Source organism: Ambystoma mexicanum, chromosome 1q, assembly GCF_040938575.1.
Source record: "Ambystoma mexicanum isolate Mex_15411 chromosome 1q, UKY_AmexF1_1, whole genome shotgun sequence".
In the NCBI taxonomy this organism is placed as follows: Eukaryota; Metazoa; Chordata; class Amphibia; order Caudata; family Ambystomatidae; genus Ambystoma; species Ambystoma mexicanum.
In genome coordinates, this window is record NC_090922.1 from 1,119,443,350 (window position 1) to 1,119,471,213 (window position 27,864).

At 48.7% G+C, this 27,864-nt stretch overlaps 1 protein-coding gene across 1 annotated transcript in view; it reads right to left on the bottom strand.

Moving 5' to 3' along the window:
• The window catches only part of STXBP3 (syntaxin binding protein 3), a 639,289-nt gene that overhangs the window by 51,279 nt on the left and 560,146 nt on the right, over window positions 1-27,864 (bottom strand). Inside the window, exon 18 of the mRNA XM_069641861.1 lies at window positions 7,032-7,180. Within this exon, the coding sequence (XP_069497962.1) occupies window positions 7,032-7,180 (149 nt within the window). The remainder of the gene's footprint in view (window positions 1-7,031; window positions 7,181-27,864) is intronic.

Genomic DNA, 27,864 nt, shown 5'->3' on the forward strand with positions numbered 1-27,864 from the left:
AATTAGGATTATGTATTTTGTGAACTTTCTCAACATCCTGATCACGTGAGGAATGACAGGGACTTGAGGAAACTCATACAGGAGTGGAAACTCGCAGTCCACTACGAACACGTCCCCTAGAGATCCTCTTTGAGGAAATTCCCTGCAGCAAAACAGTTTGCACTTTCGGCTGGCACTGGTCACAAACAGATCCGCTTGAGAGGTTCCCCAAAGGGTGAAGATCTCTTGAAGGACTTCCTGAGCTAGTTCCCACTCGTGGGAGACTGCTCTACCTGCTCAGAGTGTCCACCGCTGTGCTCTCCTCTCCCGCTTGGTGAAATGCTGATAAAGAGATTCCTTCTTAAATTGCCCAGAACCAGAGCTGCATTGCTTCTCTCCACAGTGGTAGTGACCCTACACCTCCTCTCTTGTTGAGATAGTACATGGTCACTGTGTTTTCTGTTATTGTCAGGACATTCTTTACCCGTACAGAGGGCAGAAAGGCCTTTGCCGCCGGTTTGATTGCCCGCAGCTCCAAAAGGTTGAGGTGTAGTTTGGACTCCGATGGAGACCAACGACCGTGGATTGTCAGATCGTTGGCGTGGGCTCCCCACCTCATGAGTGAGGCCTCGTTCACTACTGTTCTCTTCGGCCAAGGTTGCCAAAAAGGTTATCCTTTTAGAATGTTGTCCTGGCAGTGCCCCCACAGAAGGTCCTGTGAGACTCTGCTTGGAATATGAAGGAGGTCTGACATCCTGCCTGAGAATTGGGACTGCTGTGTTCCGAGCGCCCATTGAAGGGATCTCATTCTCAGGCGAGCCTTGTGCACTAGAAACATGCAGGATGCCATGAGGCTGAGCAACCTCAAAAAGTCGAAGGCCAGAAGATAGTGGGCAGTCTGAAACCTGGTGACCATCTGCAAAATGTCTTGAGGCCTCACCTCGGATGGAAGGGTTTTTCCAAGGATGCATCCAGGAACGCTCCAATGAACGGAGGGTTTGAGATGGTATCATGTGGGACTTCTTGTAATTGAGGGAGAAGCCCGGTCTGTGGAGGGAGTGGCAGGTGATACTGAGATGTTCCTGGGCCTGTTTGGGTGAACATGCACTGATCAGAAAATCGTCCAGGTAGGGGTAGACGTGAATTCCCACTCTCCTGAGACTTGCTGCCACCACTGCCATTAACTTGGTGAAAACCCTCGGTGCAGAGGTCAGCCTAAATGGCAGAACTCGAAATTGATAATGAGACCCGCCGATGGCGAACCTCATGTACTTCCTGTGCTTGTGATAGATTGGCACATGAAAGTACGCATCCTGAAGGTCCAACGATACCATCCAATCCTGGAGCTTGAGGGCCTGAAGGATCTGAGAAAGTGTGACCATCTTGCAATTGTCCTTCCTGAAGAACTTGTTCAGGTATCTGAAGTCCAAGATAGGTCTCAGTCCTCCGTCCTTTTTGGGGATTACAAAATAGGGAGAATACCATCCTCTGTTCCTCTCCATCACAGGTACTGGTCCTATAGCACCTTGCTCTAGCATGGTAAACATTTCCTGCAATGTTCTGCAATGGATAGGAATGGATCTGGAACATTTAGCAAATTGTTTCCCGGTAGATGATCCCGAGGTCTCTGTATAAAGGGGAGGCAGTTACCTTGGGCTACTGTTTCCAGTGCCCATGCATCCAGAGTAATACCTAGTCATTCTTTCAGATGCTGTGACAGTCTGCCTCCCACATAGGTGTTGCGAGTCAAGACCTCGGGGTGGTTTTGAGGCGGCTGAAGCAGCGGCTGATAAAGACGCCGCTGCTTGGGCAGACTTTGCGCCTCTCCCTTGTCCACAAGGGAATCTTTTGTCCTCTTTGACTAGCACGTCCTCTCGCTTCTACAACTCAGGAGTAGTAGCGAAAAGACCTACCCCTCTAAGATGAGCTGGGGTAAAAAGGCTGTGGCTGCCTGACTGCAGCACTTAAGGACTTGGCTGCCTCCTCTGAGGTCTGCAGCTTTTCAAGGCTTTCATCAGTCTTTTTTCCAAATAAATGGCAGCAGTCAAAGGGCATGTTAAGGAATCTGGATTGTACATCAGGTGCAAATCCTGACTTTCTCAACCACGCAAATCTGCATACGACAGTGCTTTCCGCCATGGCCCTGTTGATGCTGTCGGCAGTGTCCAGACCTGATTGCAGACACTCACAAATGGCCTCCTTGCCATTCCTTAACAGGTTCATTAAGCCGTCTCTTTCCTCACCCTCAGGGATGTGATCAGCTGCCATCGCTATGCAGTCCCACAGGGTGAATGTGAATTTTGCAAGGGCACATGTAGAATTAGCAGACTTTAAAGCCATGCTGCTAGCAGAGAAGACTTTTTTTTAGCCCAAGAGTCAAAGCGTTTGTCATCCCGATCAGGGGCTATGGTTAGGTATGCAGCTTGCTTGGAGGCAGATGTAGCTGCTTGTACTACTAGGCTTTCCGGAGTTGGATGTATTGACAGGTAGCCAGGGTCGCTACTGGATGGCCTCTATTTTTAGGCAGATTTTTGATAACTGCAGGGCTGGACTCTGGAGCCTCCCAGTTTGCTGCAACTCTTTTTTGAAGTGCCACATGGAATGGTAATACAGGGTCATATTGAGTAGCTTTGTCCAATATGTCAGTCAGGTTGTCTTCAAATGCGGGAGCTTGTCTACGCTATGCCAGGAATTCCACCACTCTGGACATTAGGCTTCTGTATGATGCATATGCATGATCAGCTGGGTCCTGTATCCCAAAATCTAGTTCTGGGTAGGTTCATGCTTGGCATCGACTGCAGCATGGCCACTTTTCTTATGCTTTGAGGAGGACGAAGCCTGATCCTCGAAGATTTTGCACATTTTCTTCCTAAAGAGTTCTCACTCCTCTTTTGAGAAAGATTTAGTCGGGCAGACTACGCTCATATGAGGAAGAAGGTTGTGACCTATGCCTTCTCTTCGATTTTTTTTTTATGACAACGAGGAGTGTCTGCTCATCGAGTGGGACTGTTTTTTAAATCTTTTTTTTTATGAGGAGAGGAATCTCTTGTCTTGTAGGATGACCCGAATTATGAAGTGGACTGGGATTTGGGGACCTTTCTAAACACTGAAAGTTTAGCTATGAGCTCTTTTAAGGCCTTACCAGTCATCGACTGACATGATAGACAGTCGTCGGTTACATGCTCAACACCCAGGCAACAGATGCCTATCTTATGCAGGTCCATGTTGGAGATCTTGGTGCCACATTTTAAGTACTTTTTGAAGCCCGTCTTTGGAGCTGAAGATGAGGCCATTTTCAATAAGTTTTCGAAGAAAACTGAAGCGCGCCGTAATTCTCGAAGCAATCGCATTTGCAGAAAAACAGAACTGAAGCCAATGGGCGATGCGCGTGTTACATGTATTCAACAATGGCGTCAGCCGAGATGAAAGGGACATCGAATTGACTGTCTCGACGTACAGCGCCCTCTGCCAAAGAATTTCTTTTTCGAAGCAGCTAAAGCTGGAAACGAAGATATCATAAGATGAGGAATACGTTGGAGGACACAATCCATTCAAAAACACGCGTCTGGGGCATAGCCTCTTCTCCATCCTAATTAATCAATGTGTAAGCCCATGTGTAGGGGCCGAGCAGGTACACCAGCAACATAGCTGAAATTGAGACTAGCATCACTCCATCTTCCTTCTAGCAAAGGACTGAAGCACTATAGACTGACTCGTCCTCCCCCTTCAATACATCTAGGACACTTATCTATATATGATGACCTCCCTCTAGATCTATGTATCACTCTATATCCATCTCTATCTAAGCATCTCTATTTATCTTCATGCCGACCTCGATTTGCATCTCTCCATATGAATAGTTCTATCTAGCTTCATCCTTCACTCCGTCTCCATCTCTAGAAATATTTTCATATGTATGTGAATCTCTCCATCCATCTCTGGCTCTATAATTCTGTGTACCCATACTTATCCATGTATCAATCTCTCCATCAATCTCTCCAGCTATCAAACTCTCCATTGACATTCATCTCTGTATGTTGTAGCGTGCTGGAAGAAGGAGTGGTGTGGTATAAAAATGTATTTATTAAATAATAAGAAAGGAAGGTCCAACTCTGCCTAGTCCAAAGACTAGTTCTTAACTAAGGAAAACACGGGTGCTCGTCATCCGAGTGGTTGTCCAAATGAAAAGAAAGTCCTGTCCTCTGTCCAAAACTACCCAACTCTAGCCCCACCACTACATACACAAACACCACCAAGAAAATAACTCCCTTCACCAAGAAAATAACTCCCTTCATGTTCCACAAGTATATAGAATACTAGGAGGATGGCTCCCACCTCCTGGTCCAATGGTTAAGCACAATATAATTGGCAACTGCTGCCCTAGTTTCTGAATCAACAAAACTGTCTTGGGAAGCCAGAGGAATGACTCCCTTCTCCTGGGTCACTTCTTTGAGGACGGGGTTTCTTGACCATTCATATTAAGCTTTGTACTTCTCTCCAGAGTAACTGTTTCCCAATCTTTTTCATTTCGTGGTTCAACCACGTTTGGATCAATTTTGTATGAAATTCTACACTGCTGAAATTTTTTCCCACGGCTTACTTCACTTCTTTCTTACTGTTAGAGATCACTTCTGAGGCTTTGATAGTCTTTACAATAATTATTGCTTGTTCCACTTTGCACCCTCCTATAATAGGTACTGCAAGGAGGGGACCAGTCCCAGGATTTTTTTCCATCTTAGTTACTCTTGTAAACACTACTGAGAGAAGTGAGGGGGACCCCACCCGAAGCTTTCTTCACTTTGGTTTTACCACAATTCTTGGGACGATTGATGTCTTGATTAGATTGGCCGGTATTTCTGAGATGAGGGAGATCACCCCTGATGCTTTCATCAGCTTTACAACAACTACTGAGACATGGGAGATCACTCCTAATGCATTTGTAATTCTCCCCCCAAACCCCTACCGGGTCTACCATGGTTTCTGTTACCTCTTTCTTCCTGGGATGCTGGGGATGCTCGTCTGCATTTGTCGCTGTGCTTTCCTCACTTCCCTATAGCCTGCTTCTGTGCTTCAGGGCCTCCTGTTCACTGGTACTGGCGTGGTTAAGGGACCTACGGGTCTATCTCACTGAAATCATGTCATTGTTAACAAGATTATCACTCTTGCATTAGTCGGCCCTCCTAGCTCCCGAGGCTTCCTCCAACCTTCCATCCACATCTTCTCGACCGAGGACTTGCTTCTTTTTCAGGCATCTTGGTTGCCTGGTTTGATCTTCCTGGGCCAGTGTGTCTTCACACTGGCTTCTCTCTGGTTTCCCTGATTACCTTTCGAGCAGTTCTTTGTTTTCATGGCTGGTAGCTGGGACCTCCCCAGCGCAATGTCAAAGTCCCTTGTCTGTATCGATGATACACCATTCAGGCCTCCTCTGGGCCATCACTTCTCAGTACTTTGGATATCACACAAAAGATTAGTGAAAGCTAGCCCCATTTTACAGGGGCGCACCCCTAAAATACAGGGCACCCATAATCACCATAAACCAGAGTAAATGCACCCCTCTAGGGAATCAAAAGTCATGAGGCTGTCTTGCAGGTGATGACAAGACTTTCATCTTTACAGATCATGAGGATTGGGGAAATGGCAGAGGGCTCTGCCATTTCAGGCCAGCATTCTGTCGTCATCGCTGGCTCCTAATTCCTGAAGACTCCTCCTCGGCCGGCAGCTTAAATACTCTTCAGTTAGTCACTGGATACCCGCAGAGCACCTCCAAACTTATGCCTCTTGCCATACAAGGGATGTTGCAGAGGCTCCAGTGTTGCATGGTCATTTCCCCTACTTAACATTAATGCTGCATTAGCAGGAATACTTTGTCACTCTTGTTTAGCATAATTTACTATGTTATAAACATTCCTACATAAACACATTTTCCCACCATTCTCTCAGCACTTAACTCAATAAACTTATATTTGATCTGGTCCAGCAATTCCTACAAAAAACCTGTTTTCCCATAGTATTCTGTGTGCCTTGAATCTTTTTTAGTCCCCATTGGCCTGTGATTGACAGGACCAGTTGGTCAACCATGTTCTCTGTTCAAGCCTTTAGACTCAGTGATGCAACACCGCACACGAGCTCTGCGATCTATGCTTAGCGCAAGCACATTCCTCTTTGGCAGACAGCCTGCTTTTTACCGTGTGTTTTGAACAAAGCCATTTTACAATGTACAACAGTTTTACAAATTAATTCAATACTTGGGATTGAAATATAAGATGCAAATAACTATCTTTATTTAGTGACTGGCCACGCCTCTGTGTGATTATTTTTGCATGAAAAAAGGTTTCCCAGTGCTATAGTGCTTAGAAGTCTTGACTAATTGTAAAGCGCTTGGGACAGTTTGGAAATGTAGGAAAGTTCTAGGCTCCTTCCCAACAGTAGTTTGTATAAATCCTGTAACCATCTTCCTCACAGTATTTCCACAAGACAATAAATTAGATTTTGTAGAAAGAAAAGAAGTAATCGGTTAGCTCAGATCTTTGATACCAACTGTAACTATGCATAATTGGGTGTGTAACCTCATACCATGCTCCCTAATACTTGGATCTATTTCACACCTTTGTATTGTACTCAATTTCTTGCTTCGTTTTTTCCATGTGCTTTCAAGTGGCACCTTTGAGAGTTAGCACATTATAAAACTAAAAAAATAAAAACAAATCTACCAGAAGGTTAAAGGGTTGCCCATTAGATAACAGGCAGAGTGGTCTGATAATCCAATTGTGTGACAGACTGCCATTGTGTTGGGTGTGGTACTTTGTACTGTTTAAGTAACTTATGGCAGCTTGTAAACACTTTTTTTGTTGTTGCATAAACTGTTTATTTCTGTTCTCTGATGCATCCCAGAAATTCCTTGAACCAGGTTTAAAGTACTCCTATAAGGATGGCCTCTTCAATGATCGACAGGAAAGGAGTTTTGGCTCATATTGCAGCCCACTTGAAAACTACTTTCACGCCCTTCCTCCTCCACACTTCTCTTTCACGGCCCATAAGAAACAAAGGCTTACCAATAATAACTTCACAGGATGGGTGCATCTTCGAAAATTCATAAGCACAGCGCATTTCGGAATACGTAATTCCACCAATTATGAAAATGATTAGCTTTGACCCAGTCTTCCGATCCTCAGTGAGGTTAGTTTTTGCTTTTTGACGAGCACTATGAGAAAAACAATATAAGACTTTGTTGAATTATTTCATGTTGTGCTAAACACGATTTATTATTTAAATGTTTCAGTGTTACACATCAATCAATACGGCACAGTCAAATACACTATCAAATGAATACTGTTGATTACATTGTTCACTAAATAATGAAGAGAAACGTAGCAGATCAGAGTACCAGCTAGGGCCAATACCTTGCATAGCGTCAGATTGTTTATCACAAACATAGTGGCCAGTATCAACATCTTCAAACAAGGTGAACCAAAGGCTACAACTGGCAACGTCAGGATGGCCTGCCCACAGCCCCCGGGGCATCATTACAATGGTGTACATGGGCAAATAAACTGGAGAACGGGCATATAGCTAGTCACCCTGCATCACTGGGTGGCGGATAGGTAGACACTGCCAACTTATCATTTAGCAAACCCGGTGTGCAACAACACTTTTTTAAAGGAACTTAATTAAACAATTATTTGACAATTCCCTGATGAGGGTTTAATACAAATTTGAAAAGGTTATGGTAGACTACAGCAGAAGTAGACACTACGTAGACATGCGTGCACACTAATTCGATAAAACTAATTTCATGAAAGCATTGAGAGATGGTAGGACTTACAGAACAACTGGATTCTGTGTAGGAAAAGACAATGGCTTCCGGAAGTAATGGTGGCTTTCCAAACCTATTACCGTGCAACAATACATACTCTTACGTCCCGTCCCCTTTCCTCCATACTGCATGGGCGTCCCTTCCAAGAGATGGAAGACGGAACCTTTTTCACCAGAAAAAAACCTTCTTCCCCTTTAAATTTAGAGGCGTGCTGGGGTGCGGCCCTGGGAGCATGCGCTGCCCTGATTCCGCCCTCCGGCGCCACACCACAGTTCCCTTTTCCATGTCGACGGGAACTGGCCGAATTCACCAGCGCTCCTGGGTTTGGCTTCGGCCATGTAATTCCACGTGCTTCTGTCTTTTTCTAATCAGGTACTCGGTCCTCAGCCGTCACGCTCTTCACCGCCGCATGTGGACTTCCATAGGGTTCAGCAGGTGTCCATCCTGCGACGGGCTCTTTCCAACTAAAGACCCCCTCGCCCTCTGCCTTTGTTGCCTTGGCCCAGACCACAGCTGGCAAGCTTGTACCGCGTACGACGCGCGGTCTCCTGGAGGTCTCTAAAGAATAGACTAGCCAGGTGGAGGGAGCTCTTCCAGAGATCGCCTCTAGAGGACCAGAAGGACTTAGTATATCTTCGATCCAATCTCAAGGTAGGGCCGCTCTTTTATCGAGCGCACCCCACAAGCAAGAAACCTTCCCAAGGACTCGCCCGGGTGGGAGTGACCGCTAAGGTACCGAGACTACCTCAGCTACCGACCGGTAGGCCCAGGGGTCAGTGGATCCTCCCGGTGACAGTGCTGAGGGCCCAGAAGGTTCTTTCAATGGGTCGTTACCCGAGGGGCCACTGTTAGGGAGAATTCTCTGTATAGGCTAATTTCCCAAACCTAGTGAGTCCCCCAGCAGCTTTGGATTTTTGGGGTTTAATTTTTTCTCCTGCTAAGAGTGAGACTCTTTCTCCCACTCTTGGGCATGATTTGAGAATGTCCTTTGACTTTGTAAAAGTGTGTTACACAGCACCCTCAGTGCAGTAACACAGGGGTATCATAGTGGCTCCCAAACATAGACTCCATACCCTGGGACGGACTACTGTCTCCCAGGGCATGTAAAGTCACCATTGACTTTACTAGTCTTAAATTGTGAACAGAACCAGTACAAACCATCATATTGTGGAAGTACTGGTAGGGGTAATGCGATTGGCCTGTTTTTCAAGGGGGCACTGTCCAGTCCCACCTTGTCGAGTTTCTGGCTGGTGGCAGTGGTCACCACGCAAAATATTCAGCCGGAATATTTCCTATGGGATTTCCCCATTCATTTTAAACGCACCACTTTTTTGGTGCAATGTTAAAGATACCGCCGGGTTATTTATTTAATATTTATTCCCCGGTTGGGTCATTTTGCCAGGACTCGGTTTTAAAATGGCGTTTGTGTTCGCCTCTAACTCCAATCCAAGTCGAGCCCTTTGTTCCACTTTTGGCAGGCTCCTGCACAGAAGCCTCCAAAAGTGGTACTACTCCATCTGGGTCTACAGGATGTATGGGATGGGGGAAAAGGCACCCTGGACTGAGTTGCCTCGGCAACTAAAGTCGCACTCTTGTGTGATTGGCCCAGTGGTGAGCCGCCCGGCTCACCACTTGGCATGTTTGAGTGACAGCTAGGACTGATGAATGGGGGTTTTCTGCATAAAAGCAGGGCTTTGGGGATTGGAACTTCAGAAGTCGCCACAGGACCTAAAGAATCCGAAGAGGGAGAAGCTGAGCCGTCCTGCAACAACGACACCACCGGTGGAGCCCTGCTGAACCGAACTCACCACTTCCCAACGGCAGAGAAGATCTTCCAGGAGAGTCTTCTTCCTTTGAGCTGGTGGGGTTAACCAGTTCGCCTTTTTCGCCTTCCTGGATCGTCTCGTGGTCGAATCGCTCGTGCCAAGCACCCCGGCGGCCGGATAGCCACGCTTCACCACTACCGCGAATAAAAGGGTAGTACCTTTTAACCGGGAAACTCTGCGGCTGGTTTCTTCCCTGGCAGTGCAACGACCTTCAGCTTTCCTCCACGTCGAGATCTTCTCTTCCCCTGGACGAAGCACCGACTTGCACCCGCTGCCAGGAACAACTGCCCCCGCTGGAGCTTTCTCGCCATTTCAGGTACTGTGTCCCGCCTCGTCTCCCTTGCAACAGACTGTTCAAGGTGTCCCGTAAATCCTTGACTCTCTATCCTGGGGTGACCTCGGACCCATTAACATTACCTTTCTGAACTGATCCAACTCCTTTTTGAACTATCTGCAAAGACTTTTAAAGTGTACTTCAACTGTGTGATCTTGGGCACATTCCGCCTTGCTCTCTCCAAGAGTGGGCCTGGCCTATGAACTTTTTGCTCTACAGTAGACCCTGCCTTTTCCAACTATCTGCGGGTACTTAAAAGTGTTGGTACTGTGTTATTTCCATACTCTGCCTTTTCTCTCCCTTTTTAAATGAATTATTGGAGTGCCATCTTGGTTAAGCGCTCACCTCTGTGTTGATAATAAGTGGTGTTCTTTTTCTAAGACTTGTCGAATAATTAATCAGGGAGGTGTATATAATTCTAATGACTGTGTTTGAACTTGCTTGACATATTAGTGTCAGTGTATTTTAACATAAATAATTATATACTTGTATACCAAAGCTCTGGTCAGTGTTTGCTTGTGCTACTGTATTTTTGGCCCTATTGTGTATACTCTATATACTGCTTAACTCTTCTTGAGAGAAGTCCGACTGCTCAGCCACAGCTACCAGGTAAATCTGGGTGGTACGGACTGCTACCAATTGGGTTTACTGCTAACACCTGTGGTCTTAAACTTGTTGCAGTGGTCCCTAAGGGAACTGCACAGGTTTCTGCCTAACAGCCACGTCCCAGTACCGGCGACATGTCCGAGGGGGCGCCTATACACAGTTCCACACTCAAGAGTCCTGGACGAGGCTGGGCCCAAGTAGCCAAGCAACACGACGCAGGCACGTGGAAGGCAGCTCGACAAGATGGCCGCTGTGCCATGCCAGACATGAGGGACGCCCGCCCGATACCGCAGCAAGGAAGGGAGCAGGTGGAGGAACAAGTGTCAAGGTGGGACTGGTGTCAACCAGGTAAGTGGCCTACAGCCTATCCTTCATTTACGCAGGGTAGGATTCAGCTGCGTCCGTATGGGCAGGGCATGCAACGGCTCCAGCAGCTGCTTGCTATCCCGTCAATACCACCCCTCCGGCCAGCGAGGCGAGTTCCCCGGGCTCATGAAATCTCCTTGGATGGGTGTCATCCTCCGGGACGTGCTCCCGCCAATGGCTCCGGTGCTGCAGGCCCCAGTACAGGCACCCCTGGCCCCTGTGTAGCCTCTGCTACCCGCTCCGGCCCCCCAACCAATAGTTCAGGCGGTTCCATACCAGCATCCGCTGCAGCCTCCGGTCCCCACAACTGAGACTGTGGCTCCCAGCACTCCTCCACCGGTGCTGGACAAACCGGACCCTCCGGTGGACACAGATGAGGAAGAAGAACCCAACACGTCGTCAGCCAAGGCCTTCCACCAACATCTTGCAGGGCTGGCAGAGTACTTGGGCCTTCCTCAACCCGAGGATGCGCAACAGCAGAGGGGGTCCTTGCCGAAGTCCTCACGCTATGTCCCACAGCAAAAAAGGTAATCCTGATGCCTCAAGCCCCACTGGGTCCAGCCGGTCAATCGACGCCTGGACGCTAAGTACAGACAAATGGAGGGGGATACACTCTTCCTGTCGGCCCATCCTCAGCCACACTCTTCGGTGATTGCTGCGGCATCACTATACTCCAAGCCTCAGTCGTCCTCAGCCTCCTTGTTTGCGGCACTGCTAGGAAAGGAGGAGAAAATCTTGGAGACGTACGGGAAGTAGCTGTATTCCAACACGTCCCTGCATCTTCGTCAAGCCAATGCGGATGCCATGCTGGCAGCCGTTAACCAGAGGCTCTGGTGGGAAATTGTGGATTTCCTCCCAGAGCTTCCGGCGCAGAGCCAATCACAATTCAAGACGGGACTGGCAGAGGCCAAGATGGTGGCACAAGACATCATGGAGTCCACTGTGGCCCACATCGACACCACTGGTGGGCCATCTGCATTGCCACGGACATGAGAAGAATGGCCTGGCTCAGTGCAATTCAACCCGGATGTCCAGGAACGCATCTTAGACCTGCAGTTTGAGGGGGGGGAACTCTTCCACTCCACCACGGACGAGGAGCTGGATAAAAAGAAAAACAGCTCACAAACAGCCAAGTCTTCATCCACCCTTACAAAGACCATACCCAAAACATAAACCCAGTGACAGCAGCACTCGGAAAAGGGGCGTACATATGAAGGGTTCCGCGGCTTCCAACGGCGGAGGTGCAGACAGCCAGACCGTTCTCCGATCCAACATTGGCGCAAGCAGCAAAGGGGTGGGGTGGGGTGGGGGGGGCCTTGTGGGAGTACAGTATGTGCTTTATCCAGTCATCCTCCTCCGCAACAGCCTGAGGGAAAGAAGGCATGAAACTCCCCTCCGGGTCCACGTGTCTCCAGTGGGGGACAGGCTTGCTCTCCATGCACATTTCTGGTGCCAGAATTTCGTGGACCCCTGGATCCTCTCCGTTGTATCCACGGGGTACCGCCTACCTAACCCAGCCTCTCCCCCCTCTTCCTCCTTCACTCCCACAGGTTGGGACAGCAACTCTTTTGGCAGAGATCTGGTCGCTCGTCGAGAGCCAGGCAGTGGAGAAGTCCCAGCCTCCCAGCGAGGCTTGGGCTTTTACTCCAGGATTTTCACCATTCAGAAAAAGAACCAGGCGGGCCTGAGAGTTTTTCTGGACCTTTCCACCCTTAACCTCTCCCTACCTCTACAAAAATACAAGTTGGTTAAGCCAGGTTTGATAACGCAGACATTGTGCAAGGGAGACTGGATGTGCTCCCTGGATCTGAAGGAAGCGTACTTACATGTCCTGATCTGGCAGCTTCATCGTTCTTTTCTACGAATCAGGATCTTGGGCTACCATTTCCAAAACAAGGTGCTTCCTTTCGGCCTCAATTAGGCCCCCGGGGACTTTACCAGGCTGATGAATAAAGTGGCGGCCCTCCTCAGGTCTCAGTGCCACCACATCTACCCGTACCTCGACGACATCTTTGGAAGTGGTGCACCACACTTCACATGCTCTTATGAACACACTGCACGAGCTGGGCTTTTCGCTCAACCTCAAGAAGTCACAGCTGCAGCCTACGCAAACTGACCTTCTTGGGGTTCATCTGGGGCATGTGCTCTGAGAAAGTTTTTCCTTCGGGGGACAAGATCACGGTCATCAAGAGGACCACGGCACACTTTCTCAGCAGAGAAGTGACCTCGGCCTGGTGGTACCAACACCTACTGGTTCTCATGGCAGTGGTCCTATTGGCCGTCCCCCCACACGAGACGGGATGAGGAGGATACAGCTGCACTTTGCAGCATCTTCGAACCAGGAGCGGGGCTCTCAGTCCGGGATGATCAACGTTCCTCTGTCTCTTCACCCGGACCTCACATGGACTTGAGGGACTGCAACCTGCAGACAGGCAGGCCTTTCCGGCAACCTACCCCACAGGTCACCATCACCACAGACTCCTCTCTTGAGGGATGGGGGGCCACCCTGGACAACCACTGCGTCCATGGCACCTGGACCCGGCAGGAGCAGAAGTACCACATCAATTGGCTGGAACTGAAGGCCATCTGGCTGGCGCTCAGAGCCTTCCTTCAGTTATCGAGGGCAAGGTCGTCCTCATTCAAACAGACAACTCGACCAGCATGTTCTATGTCAACAAGCAGGGAGGTAGCAGATCCCCTCCACTGTTCAGACCGGCAGTCAGCATGTGGGAATGGGCCCTGGAGGACAACATCTCACGGCCGTCCACCTGCCGGGGGAATCCAACCTGGAGGCAGACAGGCTCAACAGATTGGGAGCTGACAACTACAAGTGGCAGCTGAAGGACCTAGTACTGCAGGAGATCTTCAGCAAATGGGGACACCCCTAGGTGGACCTCTTTGCCTCCTGGGACAACAGGGAGTGCCAACTGTTCGCCTCCTGGCAGGGTCAGGGCAGTGGCTGCCTGGGCGATGCATTCCAGATTCGGTGGGACAGAATGACAGCATATGCCTTCTCGGCCCCACTGCTGATACATAGGGTGATATGCAAGATCAAGGAGTCTCGCCACCTCAGCATCATTCTAATAGTCCCGTTTTGGCCAGCCAGGCCATGGTTCTCAGAGCTGTTCAGCCTCTCAGAGAGTCCACCGATTCGCCTTCCGACGGGTCCCGCGCATCCTCTGGGGCAGCAGGGGGGCAGGGTCACCCGCCTCGCTCCACAGAAATTAGCCCTCACAAAGTGGTTCCCGAGCACGCTAGGTCACCTCAGCCTTTCCCAGGCTAACCTAGAGATTATACAGGGTGCCAGGACCAGGGCCCAATATAAGAGCAAGTGGACCAGGTTCTGCTACTGGGCAGACTCTAAGGATAACACCACCCTTGCATGTGCCTTGGACGACGTGCTCTCCTTCTCGGCCCACCTCGGCCATTCAGGTGTGCAGGCAGACACTTGCTGCACTTACTTGGCAGCCATTGGGGCCTACAGAAACTCAGGAGGTTTTTTCCTCTTCCATCCAGATTGTCAAGAAACATTTGACGGGACTTGCCAGACTCTACCCGTTCATCAAGAGGCCACATCCCGTGTGGGGCCTCAACATAGTTTTGGGTGCCCTGGCACACAAACCATTTGAACCAATGGCGTCCCCGGACATCAGGGTGGTCACCATTAAGACAGACTTGCTAGTCGGCCTCACCACAGCTCGCAAGATCAGCGAAATCCAGGCGCTGGTCGCCTCAGAGCCCTGTACTACGTTTCACAGGGATAAAGTAGTCCTGCGGACACACCCAGAATTACTACCCAAGGAGACTTCCGCACTCCATCTGAAATAGTGCTGCTTATGTTTTTTGCTGAGCCCAAAGACCAGGCACAGAGTCCTGCACTGCCTTGATGTCAGGCGTGCCCTGAAATTCTACTTAGACAGGACCAAGGGCTTCCGCAAATCGGACGCACTTTTTGTCACCTTCGGCGGATCAAGACCAGGGTATGAGGCCTCCAAGGCCTCCATAGCCCGTTGGATGGTCTCGGCCAGCAAAGAAGCTAACGAGAAATAGAATAAGCCAGTCCCGGCCAACATGCACACCCACGCGGTCAGAGCCAAGGCAACAGCCATCGCATTCCAGTGGCATGTCCCCTGGCAGGTCATAAGCAGGGCAGCCACATGGGCCACCCCTTCAGCTTTCTGCAAGCACTACTGTTTGGATGCCGGCTCTAGATCAGACATGGCTTTCGGACAGGCGGTTCTTAGAAACCTGTTTGCTTAAGGAGGGTCTCCTCTACACCCAGGGACTACATTCAGTTTTAATCGCCCATGCAGTATGGAGGAAACGGGACGGGACGTAAGAGTAATTATAAGTTACTTACCGTAGTGACTACCGTACTCTTAGTACCTAGTCCCCTTTCCTCCATACGTCCCACTATCCTCCCCTCTAATAAAACTGGTGTCATTAGGCAATGTTAATCTATTGTCAACGCGTCTATGGGGACTGAGGTGTGGTACCCCTGCATGTCTTTAAATTTGGAAGACGTTTTTTTCTGGTGAAAAAAGTTCGTTCTCCTGGCCCTTGGAAGGGACGCACATGCAGTATGGAGGAAAAGGGACTAAGAGTACGTTAGTCACTATGGTGAGTAACTTATAATTTTTTTCATATTTCTTTGAGAACTCCCTTTATTGATCAGAACTCAGATGACAAGACAATGTATGCACAATACGATTTGCACTATGTGATTAAAATTATGTCCAGTTATATTATTTTATTACATTTGTTATACGCCCAGACCCGGAGGTATTACGCCATAGTTAGACAATGGGCAAGTAAAATCTTTATATTAAAGCAGAAAAATATAATAAAACAATGATAATGTTGCATACAGTTTAAATACAAGTGAAGGGTGAAGGTCTGGTCAGGGTAGGTTGGTGATCTCAGCTAAGTTTAATATTGGTTGAATAACCAAGTTTTCAATGATTTTTTAAATTGTGGGTAGGTTTCATTCTTGACACTGGTAGGTAAGGAATTCCAATGTCTAGGAGCAAGGACTTTGAAACTGCTGCCCCCCGCTTTCTCTCCTTTATATTGTGGGATTTCGAGGTGCAAGTTGTTGTTGGATCTGAGAAATCTGGTCTGAGATTTCTTCATGACTGTGTTGATGAGGTATTTGGGAGTTTTGTTAACAATGCATTTATGTGTGATGCTTAGGGTTTAGAATAAAATCCTGGCTTGGATGGGAAGCCAGTGGTTGTCTCTCCTGATATTGGAGATGTGTTCAGATTTTTTTATGCCTAGGGCAGCTTTGAGGGCTTTATTCTGCATAAATTGGAGTTTGGCTATAATGGTTTTGGAGGTGCCAAGGAAGAGGATGTTACAATGGTCGAGCTTGTAAAGTATAAGTGCTCTTGCTAATGTAATGCAATTATCAGGTGAGAGGAATTTACGGCTTAGTGAGATGAGTTTAGAAGTATATAGAAAGTGGAGGAGGCTAGGGTATTTACTTGTTTAGACATAGTTAAGGTAGCGTCCAAGTAGACACCAAGTACTGGGATCGTGGTTCCATCAATGATGACTGATTTATAAGCAGGCGAAAGAGAGTCAATTTTGGAAGATGAGGCTACTATGAGTAGCTCCGTTTTATCATCACCGAGGCGAACAAGTTACTCTCTTACTTGGTAACGTTTTTTCGATGGGATGGTCCGCCGACGTATTCTATATCTATGACAGGTAATCACCACAGCTGTGCTGCTTCGGAACATTTTTTCGACGTCTGCGTCGATGAAGTCGATACGCTGTCCTTGAGGGCCTTAGTCGAGCCAATGTCACCGGATGTTATAAGTAGGACGCACGACGCCCGTAGCCTCAGTTGTAGTTTTTTCCCCCAGAACGTGTGGCACCAATCTTCTGCCAGTATGACCACAGGAAGCCTTGCGGAAACGTAAGCTGCAATCGCATAAGAAATTCTGTAGCGGGACAGGTAGGGAGGGAGCGATATGAAATACGTCGTCGGACCATCCCATCGAAAGAACGTTACCAGGTAAGAGAGTAACTTGTTCTTCGAGGGGATTGGGTCCTCCAACGTATTCCATATCTATGATAGACTCCCAAAGCATTACCAACGTTTGGAGGAGGGAAAAGAATTTCGAATATAGAAATTTAGAATGCCCAATCAAATTGCAGAGTAAAGGGAGTAGTGTCTTACAAAAGTATGGACAGAAGCCCAAGTGGGTGCTTCACAGAAGTTACGAATAGGAACACCCCTCTGCAGGGCATTTAAGGCCACCATACCCCTAGTAGAATGGGCCCGTAAGCCTACCCGAGGGTCCTTACCCGCCAAGCGGTAACAATCAGAAATTGCCAAGATTATCCATCAGTAACAGCTTGTCCCAAACGCCTTCCAGCGTAACCTATAAAGAGCTGATCGTCCACTCTGACCCGGGACATCCGTGAAATTAAGAAACTTAAAGCTCTCCTAGGATCCAACCTATGGAGCATCTCCTCTTCCTTACCAGGATGCGGAGGAGGATAAAATGCCAGAAGAATGACCTTCTGGCTTAAATTAAATTCCAATACAACTTTCGGAAGAAAGGAAGGACAAACCCCAAGGACAACCCTGTCCTTATGAAACACCGTGAAGGGTGGCTTAACAGAAAGTGCCTGCAACTCGCTCACTCTGCGAGCGGAAGTAACTGCAAACAAAAATACAGTTTTAAGGGTCAACAGTCTCAAAGGACAAGAGTGTAAAGGCTCAAATGGAGCACCCATTAGGAATTTTAGAACAAGGTTCAAATCCCAACCGGGCAACCTGGAAAGGTGACGGTGGAAATACATTAGTGAGCCCTTTCAGAAACTGAGAAATTAAAGGAATTTTGAAATAAGAACACTCCTCAGAGGAGCGCTTAAATATGGACAGCGCCGCCAGGTAACCTTTAATGGTACCCACTTGCAGGCCCTTGTGGGCTAACGAAAGCAAAAAAGACAGAACCACAGGAATGTCACATGAAAAAGGATCCACATTCTTAACCCTGCACCAGTCGCAGAACTTTCTCCAACCGCAACGGTACAAGGACTTTGTAGCAGGCTGTCTGGCCGAAAGCAACACCTCCATCACGTCTTCAGCGAGGTCCCAATCCTTATACCTCAACCTTTCAGAAGCCAAGCGTGAAGGTTGAGGGATCTGACCTCTGGATGGAGAACCTGACCCCCCCTCCCGTGAGAGCAGATCATCTCGGTAGGGAAGACGGCGTGGAGGGCAGATGTACAAGTCGAGAAGGTCCAGGTACCATGTTCTCCGAGCCCATGCCGGAGCAATGAGGATCATTCAGGAACCAAACCTCCGTACCGTCTGCAGCACTTGCGGGATGATGGGGACTGGAGGAAACCCGTACAGCAGTGGGAAGGACCACTCCACCACAAACACGTCTCCCAAGGCTCTTCTTGGAGGAAATTCCCACACGCAGAACCTTTCGCACTTCCCCTTGACATTGGAGGCGAAGAGATCCACTTGAGGGGTCCCCCAAAGGGCGAAGATCTCCAGGATAATCTCCTGATCCAGCTCCCACTCGTGAGAGATCAAGCTCTGCCTGTTCAGAGCGTCCGCCGTCTCGTTTTAGTCTCCGGCCAGATGAACTGCCAAGATCGAAATTTCCTGCTGGATGGCACAGAACCAGAGCTACATCGCCTCCATGCACAGAGGAAGTGACCCTGCCCCCCCTTTTTGTTGAGGTAGTGCATGGCCACTGTGTTGTCTGTCAGAATCAGGACATTCTTCCCTCGCACAGTTGGCAGAAAAGCCTTCAGGGCAAGCCTGACGGGCCTCAGCTCCAACAGACTGATATGGAGTCTGGACTCTGACAGAGACCAATTACTGTCAACTCGTTGGCTTGAGCTCCCCATCCCGCGAGGGATGCGTCCGTTACAATCGTCACCTCTGACCAGGGCAGCCAAAATGGAGCCCCCCTCATCAGATTGCCTTCAACGGCCCACCACAGAAGGTCCTGGGCGACTGAGGGCGGAACCTGAACGGGGTCCGACATCCTGCCGGAGGACTGTGACCACTGCATCTTGAGAGCCCATTGCAGAGATCTCATCCACAACCTGCCTCTAGCACCAGAAGAATGCAGGATGCCATGAGGCTGAGCAACCTCGAGAACTCGAATGCCAGGAGACTCTGGGCATGTTGAAACTTGTTTAAGAATTGGTGACAAGGCAAGCGCTCTGTTGCCAGTTGAAACTTGTGCACCATCTGCTGAATGTGATGAGCCCTCACCTGGGGAGGGAAACACTGCTCCAGGGATGTGTTGAGCACTAATCCGATGTACTCGAGCCGCTGAGGAGCGGATCCGGACTCTTCAAAGAGAGATTCCCTGGTGGATTGTTGTGAGGCCTCTGCCGGAAAGGAAGACAGTAGCCGTGGGCTATGATCTCCAGAACCCACACATCTGAAGTAATGGCACACCATTCTACAAGATGCTGCGCCAGCCTTCCCCCAACTGGCGAACCATGGGACATGGCCTCATGACTGAGCTGAAGCGGCTGCGGCAGTGCCTGAGGGCAAAGAGGCAACTGCCCGAGCGGCCCTGGCACCTCGAGTACCTTGTTTTCCACCTCTGGTACTCCTACAGTGACCCCTTTGACTTGCAGCTCCTCTCGATCTACCAAACGATGAGTAATATTGAAAGGAACCACCCCTCCATTGCTGTCCCCTAGGACGAAAAGGCAGGGATTGGCAAACCGCAGCGCTCAACGACTTCGCTGCAGCTTTGGAGGTCTGCAACATCTCCAAGGGCATGTTGAGAAGCCAGGCTTGTACATCAGTAGCAAACCCAGACTTCCGCAACCACGCAAATCTGCGCATTACAGTGCTTGCCGCCATAGACTGGCTGACGCAATCTGCCATGTCCAGACCCGACTGAACGGATTCACACATGGCATTCTTGCCATCCTGAACAAGAGCAGGAAAGCCATCCCGTTCCTCCCCTTCGGGAATATGTTCAGCCGCCAAAGAGACAATTCCACAGAGTATGAGTGAAACGTGCTAAGGCACATACTGAGTTGGCTGCCTGTAAAGCCATTCCCCCTGAAGAAAACACTTTCTTCGCCCAGCCATCAAAACGTTTGTCCTCCCTATCAGAAGGGATGGTAGGGTACGACGCCTGTTTTGCCGAGGCTGTAGCTGGGGTCGCTACTGGCAAGACGGTATTTCTTCGGTAAAGACTTGCTCACTGCCGGGAGACTCTCCGGAGCAGTCCAGGTGGCTGCCACCCTTCTTTGCAAGGCCATATGGAATGGCAGTACCGGGTCAGTTGGTGGACCTTGGTCAAGGATATCCGTCAGGTCATCCTGCAGAAAATCCACTGGTGGCACAGACCACCCCAAGTATTCCGTCACCCTCGACATAAGGCGCCGGTACGAGGACTCGCCGTGCGTGCCAGGCTCAGGCCTACCGAACTCAACCTCTGGGGAGGTGTCCAGACCACTGGCATCGTGCAGAGACTGACGCAGGTCTTCAAGCTGGCTAGGACCAGACAGGAGTTCGTCAGGAACCTCATCAGGAACCATACCTTCATCAGACCCTTCATCCACCTCAGAGATGTAATCCAGAGGCTGGAATAAATCCCTGGATGAGGGCACAGAAAAAGGCTCAAATACAGGCCTGACTGACTTCTGCAGGGCCTTTCTCTGAGTTTCCACCGGTCTCCGGGGCACCTCCGATAAAGCCTCCTCAAAAGGCGCTGACAGAATCGGCGTTGACGTCTAGCGTGGCACCGAAGGCATCGTCAAAGGCCTCGAGGGCAGAGCCCCGAGCGTGTCCTTCGACAGCCTGGGCGCCGATGGTGTCGATGGCTTCCTCTGAGGCGGAGCCTCGAGAGAGTCCTTCGACGGTCTCGGCGCCGAAGGCGTCAATGTCTTCTTTGAAGGCCTCACAGGCTCCAAAGGTCTCAAGGGTGTCGAGGACCGGGACCTGGAGCGGACATGGCTAGAGCGATCCACCTTGTCCGACCGGGACCTCGAAGGTGCCCGGTGATCGCGACGACCGCTCGAGCCCGAAGGCGTGCGAACAGCGTCTCTAAAATGTTCCCTGCCAGCGTCTTTCGACGGCGGGGATTGAACGGAGCCCTGCGACTGAAAAATCACCATCATCTCCTTATGAAATGAATCCCATTCCACAGGAGTGGAATGCTTGTTGGGACAAGCAACCCGCCGACGGCCGGAGTCCTCGGACAAGGAAGGCGACCGATGACGGCGCTTCCGTGAGTGCCTCGAAGAGGCAGAGGAATGGCGAGACCCACTCTGGGACCGAGACCCCCTGGACTTACGCCGACGATGCAGAGAGTCGCCCCTCGAATCGTCAGTCGAAAGCACCGACTTCCGGGGCTTGGACACCTTACCAACAGAAAGCTTCTTTTGTGCTCCCGCAAGGCCATCGATGTTAACGACTGGCACTCGTCACAATCGTCCTTGGCGTGGTCCTCACCGAGGCACCAGAGGCAGGCATTGTGCGGGTCTGTCCGCCTCCTTGAGAGTTGGTCCTATCTGTCCTGAGGATGCTGAATCCTGGGGGGATAGCAAGAGCTAGGAGTGGATCTGCAGCAGAGTGTACCATGTTTCGTGACTACCAGGATATCAAGTTGTTGGTCCACATCATCATGAAGGCTCTAAAAACATTTGACGGCACACCCCATCCATTTACTGCAGCAACGCACCTAGCCAACGGCTTACACAAGATCACAGGCACCGTTTAATGGGCAAGAGGTTGGGATGGTGATGTTCATTTTCATTACACCAGAGCACACTTTGAAACAACGAGACAGCTAGGGCCTATGCCATTCACACCTTCCAGGACATCAAAATCCATTAAAGAGAGCAGCCTTTTGGATCCTTAGAGATGCCCTGCGCCCATGCCCTACCATTGTGTTAGATGCAATTGGGATTTATTTCTCAGTCTGTAGGGAACTGAAAGCCACAACTGTTGATTCATGTGACAACCCAAAAACACACGAGTCAGGGGAGCCCATTACCAGGAGCATCTGGAGCTATTCTACCATTGAAGCATGCCAATCTGGGCTTTAATTTGCATCAGTTTATGTCTGGAGTTAAGCGACAACTTGTATGTGTAAACATAGTTGTTTCTACAGTGCGTCACAAAAGTGCTGTCTAACATCGTACCCCCATCATATCTGGACTCTGAGGGCCCTGCTTTGGTGAGCTGACTAATAGTGGGATCACATGCTGTAGTCAACTCTGCAGTGACCCATAATCTAATCTAAGGAGTGTAGGGACAGGAACTATCTAAGCATTTATTCAATTCGCCCAACTAGCAGCGGGCATCTGACATGGTTGAATGTACAATTTTTGACTACCGTCCCAGGTAGTGGAATTGAGAATAGTCAGGGCAGTCAGACTGCCACACATTCCACAGCCACGTGAAAAGGATTTCATCAAGATGTCCAAGCAGATCAGAAAGGGAGATTAAGGTTGCCACACTAAAAAATCATAAGGGATGGTAATGTTACATAAAATGTCTATCTGGCCAAACAAACATTTTGAAATAAATAGCGCAATTTAGGTACCACAATCATCTGGCCAGCAATATTTTGCCAGATGTCGAAATTGGAAGGCTAACCAACCTTTTCATCTATGGTTTCAAACCAACAGAATTGGTCCTGTATTAATCAGCTAGTAGTCTTGTATGGATTCTAGAGATGTGGATGCCCAAAAAGACTATCAAGTTCCATGCCAATTTGCATTTAGCCATCTATGCCGGGCAAACAGTGGCATCAGTCAGAGGGAAGAGTATAGATTTGGACTAGTTAATGTGGGGTCCTGAGAACTTGCTAAAGTCACCTCATGTGTGCATGGGCATATTTTCTGCAGAGTTCTTAATTAAAAGCAGAAAGTCATCAGCATACGACAGTTCTGTCATGACCTAACTTTAAGCCCCTATGTAAAGGCCTCTGTCTAACCGGTGACTCCATTGCAAGAGTGAACAGCAGAGGAGGTAATGGTCAACACTGATCCCTTGGACAGAGCAAAACTCACCGACAATCTGTAGCACTAATCTTGACAATAGGATCCGCATACGCTTAACAGACGCTATTCAGAAAGTATCTGGAACACGCCAACTTCTAGATGGCCGCTGTGACGTGGAGAGATGAACAGAAAGTGTACATAAAATAAATTGGGTATAATCAGTTTTATTCTACAGGGACGAGGGTTATGAAGAAGAAAGGGTGAAACCATAAAAAGAACAGGCTTGGCTAAATATCTGTGTCCAGAAAAGTGGGCTCACTACACAAAATGTTGTCTTACAGCCAACCCTCGCTCTCATATAGAGTTGTTTGCCCATCTCTCAGTCTCCTGTTTGGGCAGTAGCATTTTAACCGGCCAGTTTTACCCAAACGGTATTTCCCACCACACAAGTCCTAGTGTCAAAGCAGGTTGCGACAAACCCCCTACAGGATCAAGCAGAAGAGGTAAACGCATCACCCCCCTTGCACTAGGATCTCTTGATGCTTTATAGGGGTAAGAATTGTAGCTTCCCCCTGAAGCTTTTGATGCTTTACTGGGAAATGTTATGTAGCTTGCCTTGGGGGCTCGTCTTGGTAGGACACCCCCACCCACCTGGGTATTTGTTTGACTAAATGATGACTCCCCACCGGCAAAAATAGTTACTTCAAGGTTGTGAACCTATTCATTTGGCACTGGCGCCTTTGCAGCCAACACCAGTGTTTGGACTAGAGTCCCCAGCTGCTGTCCCCAGCTGCTGTCCTCAAATTCCTGCTCTCACGGCCTGACTCCTTCACTGTGCCAATAGCCTCAACGTCAGAGCGTATCTGTCTCTTTTTAAAGTCACGCTTTGGCAGTGATTTTCTCAAGGAGTGTTCTGGTTGGTGGGTCAATTTCTCCATTCAGGATTGATGTACTCCTGGTGGTTTTGCCTCCTTTCCAGGTCGTGCCCTTTAGGTTCACTTGGGACCATGTGCTAATGATTAAATGTGGCCCTTGCCTAGGCCCTCATGGTTTGAGGCCTTCGCATGCCTGCCATTTTAGGATCAGGTAGCAATGTCGGTTCCATGTAATAATATCTCCACATAAATGTCTTCTGACAAAAAAAGTTACTGTTTTTTTGCAGTCCTTACATCGAATTTTTTTTTACAAGGGATACAGGGGTCATCCCCGCAACCCGTCCCCATACATAATGTCACCATATATAATGTCGCCAATGGCTTTCCACTGCGACATTATGTATGGGGACATTACCTAATACCGTCATGTCCTGATGAAGGAGCGCTTCAGCGTTAGTGTCATGGGTAAGTTTGATCGTTTGACAACAGCCAACATGGGACCATGTCTTTACATTTTATCTGGCTTTCTCTATTGCTGTCTCCAAGTCCCACTTTGGCAGTGTATCTGCAGTCAGGCCGAATGATGACTGCAAGTCCCTCGTGGCTAGCTTAATGATGGAGATGGTATTCTGCGGCTGATTTTTAAGGGGGTTTCGCCTCTCAGGCATTAGCCCTCATGTAATTGTAACACCAAACACCTTCCAACACAACTTTCTGTGGCACACTGGGTTTCTTCATGTGCACAGGATCAGGGGTAGCGCAGGGTAGATCAGAGGTAGCTCTGTGGGATCCCACAACTATCGGCCCCTAGAGAATGCATCACACAGCTGGTGAAATCCCCTTACCTCCCGCATTCTCAGGTCCCCCTCAAAGGATGCTTTAAAGTTGAATGCTCTCCATTAAACCAGTGGGCGAACTGTATGAAAAGAAGTAGTGGAACTATGTTTCCTGCTGGCCTGCCCACGCTACCCACAAACCCCATTGCCACGCTCTCCCCCACGTGCAATACAAACCCCCAAACAAAACACACCTGCTGTTTAAGAGAAAGTTCAGTGCAGTGCACTGAAGTGCAAGCTTTAACTTCTTCCTACACTTATTTTAAAACGAAACCATTCCACAACGGGTTATTTTTAAAGTATAGGAACAGTATACACCGGCCACTTTTACCACTGCATTAAACACTTTCTCTGTAACTAGAAATGCAGCTGCGAGGAGTGGGGGTGTTTCCTACAGCCGAGCGAGAGGGCTGTAGGGAGAACGAGCTCCATTCAATACCCACATGTGATGGTATAGATGGTTGCAAGCTCTGTGCATAATATAGTGACAGCTACCTTAGACTTCTGATAATTGTCCTATGACTCACTTCTGTATTTCCACTACAATAGAGTGTATTCCTAACATATCTTTGCCTTCTGAGAACACTTGGTTATGTTTGTGCAGACTGCTTGAAAGATACTTCAGGATAAATACAAGGGCACTCAAATGGCATAAGACTCTTAAAATGTAGGAAACCTGGGCAGTGCCAAGCAACAATCACTGCTAGCGTTGCAAGGAAACACAAGGAAGATTTGCAGATGTCACATACTGTTGCAGAATCCACTTCTATTTCTGACATGGTAGGTGAAAGTTTAAATGAAACTGAAATATCTAAAATTAGGGTGCTGATTTTGGAAGTTGATAGGAAAGATGTTTTATTTTGCTGCTTGCTATGCATAGACAACAATGGGACATCTGACTTTTTGCTATTGTGTTGAACCGTTCGAGACTTTTGGAAGCAAATGAAGCCTTTGTGCTCCTCCTACCCTGCTAAGATAATCAGTTGGGGTGCACTGATCTGGCCTTCCGGCAATCAGTTCAGGAGAACTATGTTCTCCATAGTCAAATTCTCTGTTTATTTTTCCTTGCACACATCACCTTTTGAGAAGTGCAAAGAGACGTTGTATGTCTGTTTGTGGTAACTTTGTGGCTACTTGTATGAGGTGTCCAGGATGGGCTCATAGAAGCGGATACTTTTATTTGTATTTTGCAGAATGGTACACTTTTCCATTTTACTACTTAATGCCATTTGAAGTAGCATATAATCTAATATAGCAATGCCACGAGATTTTCATCTGTCCTTTGGCCATCTTGTAGTTTTACCATCTGCCTGCCCTGGAATGGCCAGTTTCTCCATATATGTCAAGCCTTTTCCTTGGCCAAGCGGCTTACGTGGGCAAAGTTACACTCTATGTGTTTGGCTGGATGTTGGGGCTGGGTCCGTCAGGATGCAGTCCACATCCATGCCAGAGTGTGTGGGAAGCTGCAGTAGCTTGAGTGTTCAGGATTGGACAGCCCCCTGCCAGTTTGAATGGTGCAGATCATTGCTATTCATGGGCTGGAGGCAACTGAAGCCTCAATCCTGGATAACGCCTCTTCACCAACTCTTGGGATCATCTGTGGAGCCAAAACCACTGCTAAAGAGAGCAGTGAGGCTGAAGCCCCAGAAGTCATTGCCGGAAGATTGCAAGCAGCCCTTTCATCACTTGCCCGCAGAAGCCTTGCCACCTCTGCAGATCATCTGAACAGCTTCATCGGTGCTTCAACCTTTGGACCTCCGCTTCAATATCCAACCACTTGTAGTGCTTAGAAGAGTCCCGTAGTAATCCGGTGGGTTCGTTAGACATCCTATTAGGCTACTTTGCTGCCAAGGTCCCTGTCCCGAATTGAGCCTTGGGACTCTGCAGATTCTCAGTTTATGTAACAAGAAGCATATCCTTGAAGTTGCATCTCTCCACCACAAAGAGTACCTTGCAGGGATAGGTTCTTTGTTTCTGCCACAAGGGTCGCCTTCTGCCAATTTCTTCAAGTGGCTATTGTTGCTCGCTGCCTTTGTGTACTGAGTCCTCTGAGGTAATTGAAGTGGTGGTCCCAAAGCCAGAGTGTCCTGAGTGTCCATCTTTCTAGAATCTGCTACATCGAAGCACAGAACTTTGAACTAGCTGGACCCAAGAACCAAATATCTGAAGTGACTTCTGCACCTGCAATCCCATGGCTTCCTCCATCGGAACCAAGGCACAAATCTAGAAGGCCCATTCATTTCAAGAACTCTCACAGTAGCCCCTGAGAGTACAGGGGGTGAGTGTTAGGGAGATTTAGAATTGTAATGCTTCATCCCCTCTTCTAGTGAGACCCCCCCAGCAGTTTTGTTGGAGTTCTGGACCTTTTTCTTTTGGAACTCTATTCTTTGTATTTTGTACCTGTCCTATGGAGTCCATTTTACTCAACACTTAAAAGGCATCTGTATTTTACTATTGCCGCACACAGCTTCTTAGGGGCAGTGTTGCTGGGGACCCCTTAGGGTACTCCTTTGAGATTATTTTCTTTATCCTTGAATAACTAGTTCTTTAGGATAGAGAGATACTTAGTATCTCTCCCAAAACTTTATAGTCTGAGAGATTGGCACACACCACCTTATGTGGCGTGCCAAAGGGATACCTAGTATCCCCCTTCTCTCTGCTCCTGTGACTTTCTAGTCACAGACAATCTCCTAGTTATGGCTGGTGGCAGTGTACGTGTTCTACCAACTATTGTGTGATTTTTCTACTGCAGCCTATACCAACTTGGCACCTCCCTTCTTTTTTCACCATTACTAGCATAGTTGTTCTTTGTTAGCCATTCTACCATTCTGGGAGGGGGAGGCCTGTGTGTGCGTTTTGTCTTTGGCGGGAACCCTTGGGTGTCCCCGTCTAGGCTTCAGAGTGTCTGGGCAGGCAGGAAATGGGGAGGAGTTTCCACCCCCTGCCCTTTGTTTGCCAGAGTGCCTGAATAGGACAACCTGCCACTGGGGGTCTTGCTGTCCTGATTTAAACTGCTGAGGAAGATTGCAGAGGAGTGAGTGCTGGAACTGTATAAAAGGTGAGGCTCCTGGAGTGAAAAGCAAGTTGACCACTGGAAGCTGAAGTAATCAAAGACGACAACCAGAGGCACCTGCAGACCCTTTGCAACACTGAAGCGACCACTGCTGTCCTGACCCCGTTTTCTGTGCTACAGAGGAACTCCAAAGAGGACCACAACCAGTCCCAAGACGAACTTTGTTTTTGAGCCATCTCCCGAGGTCCTGCGAGTTTC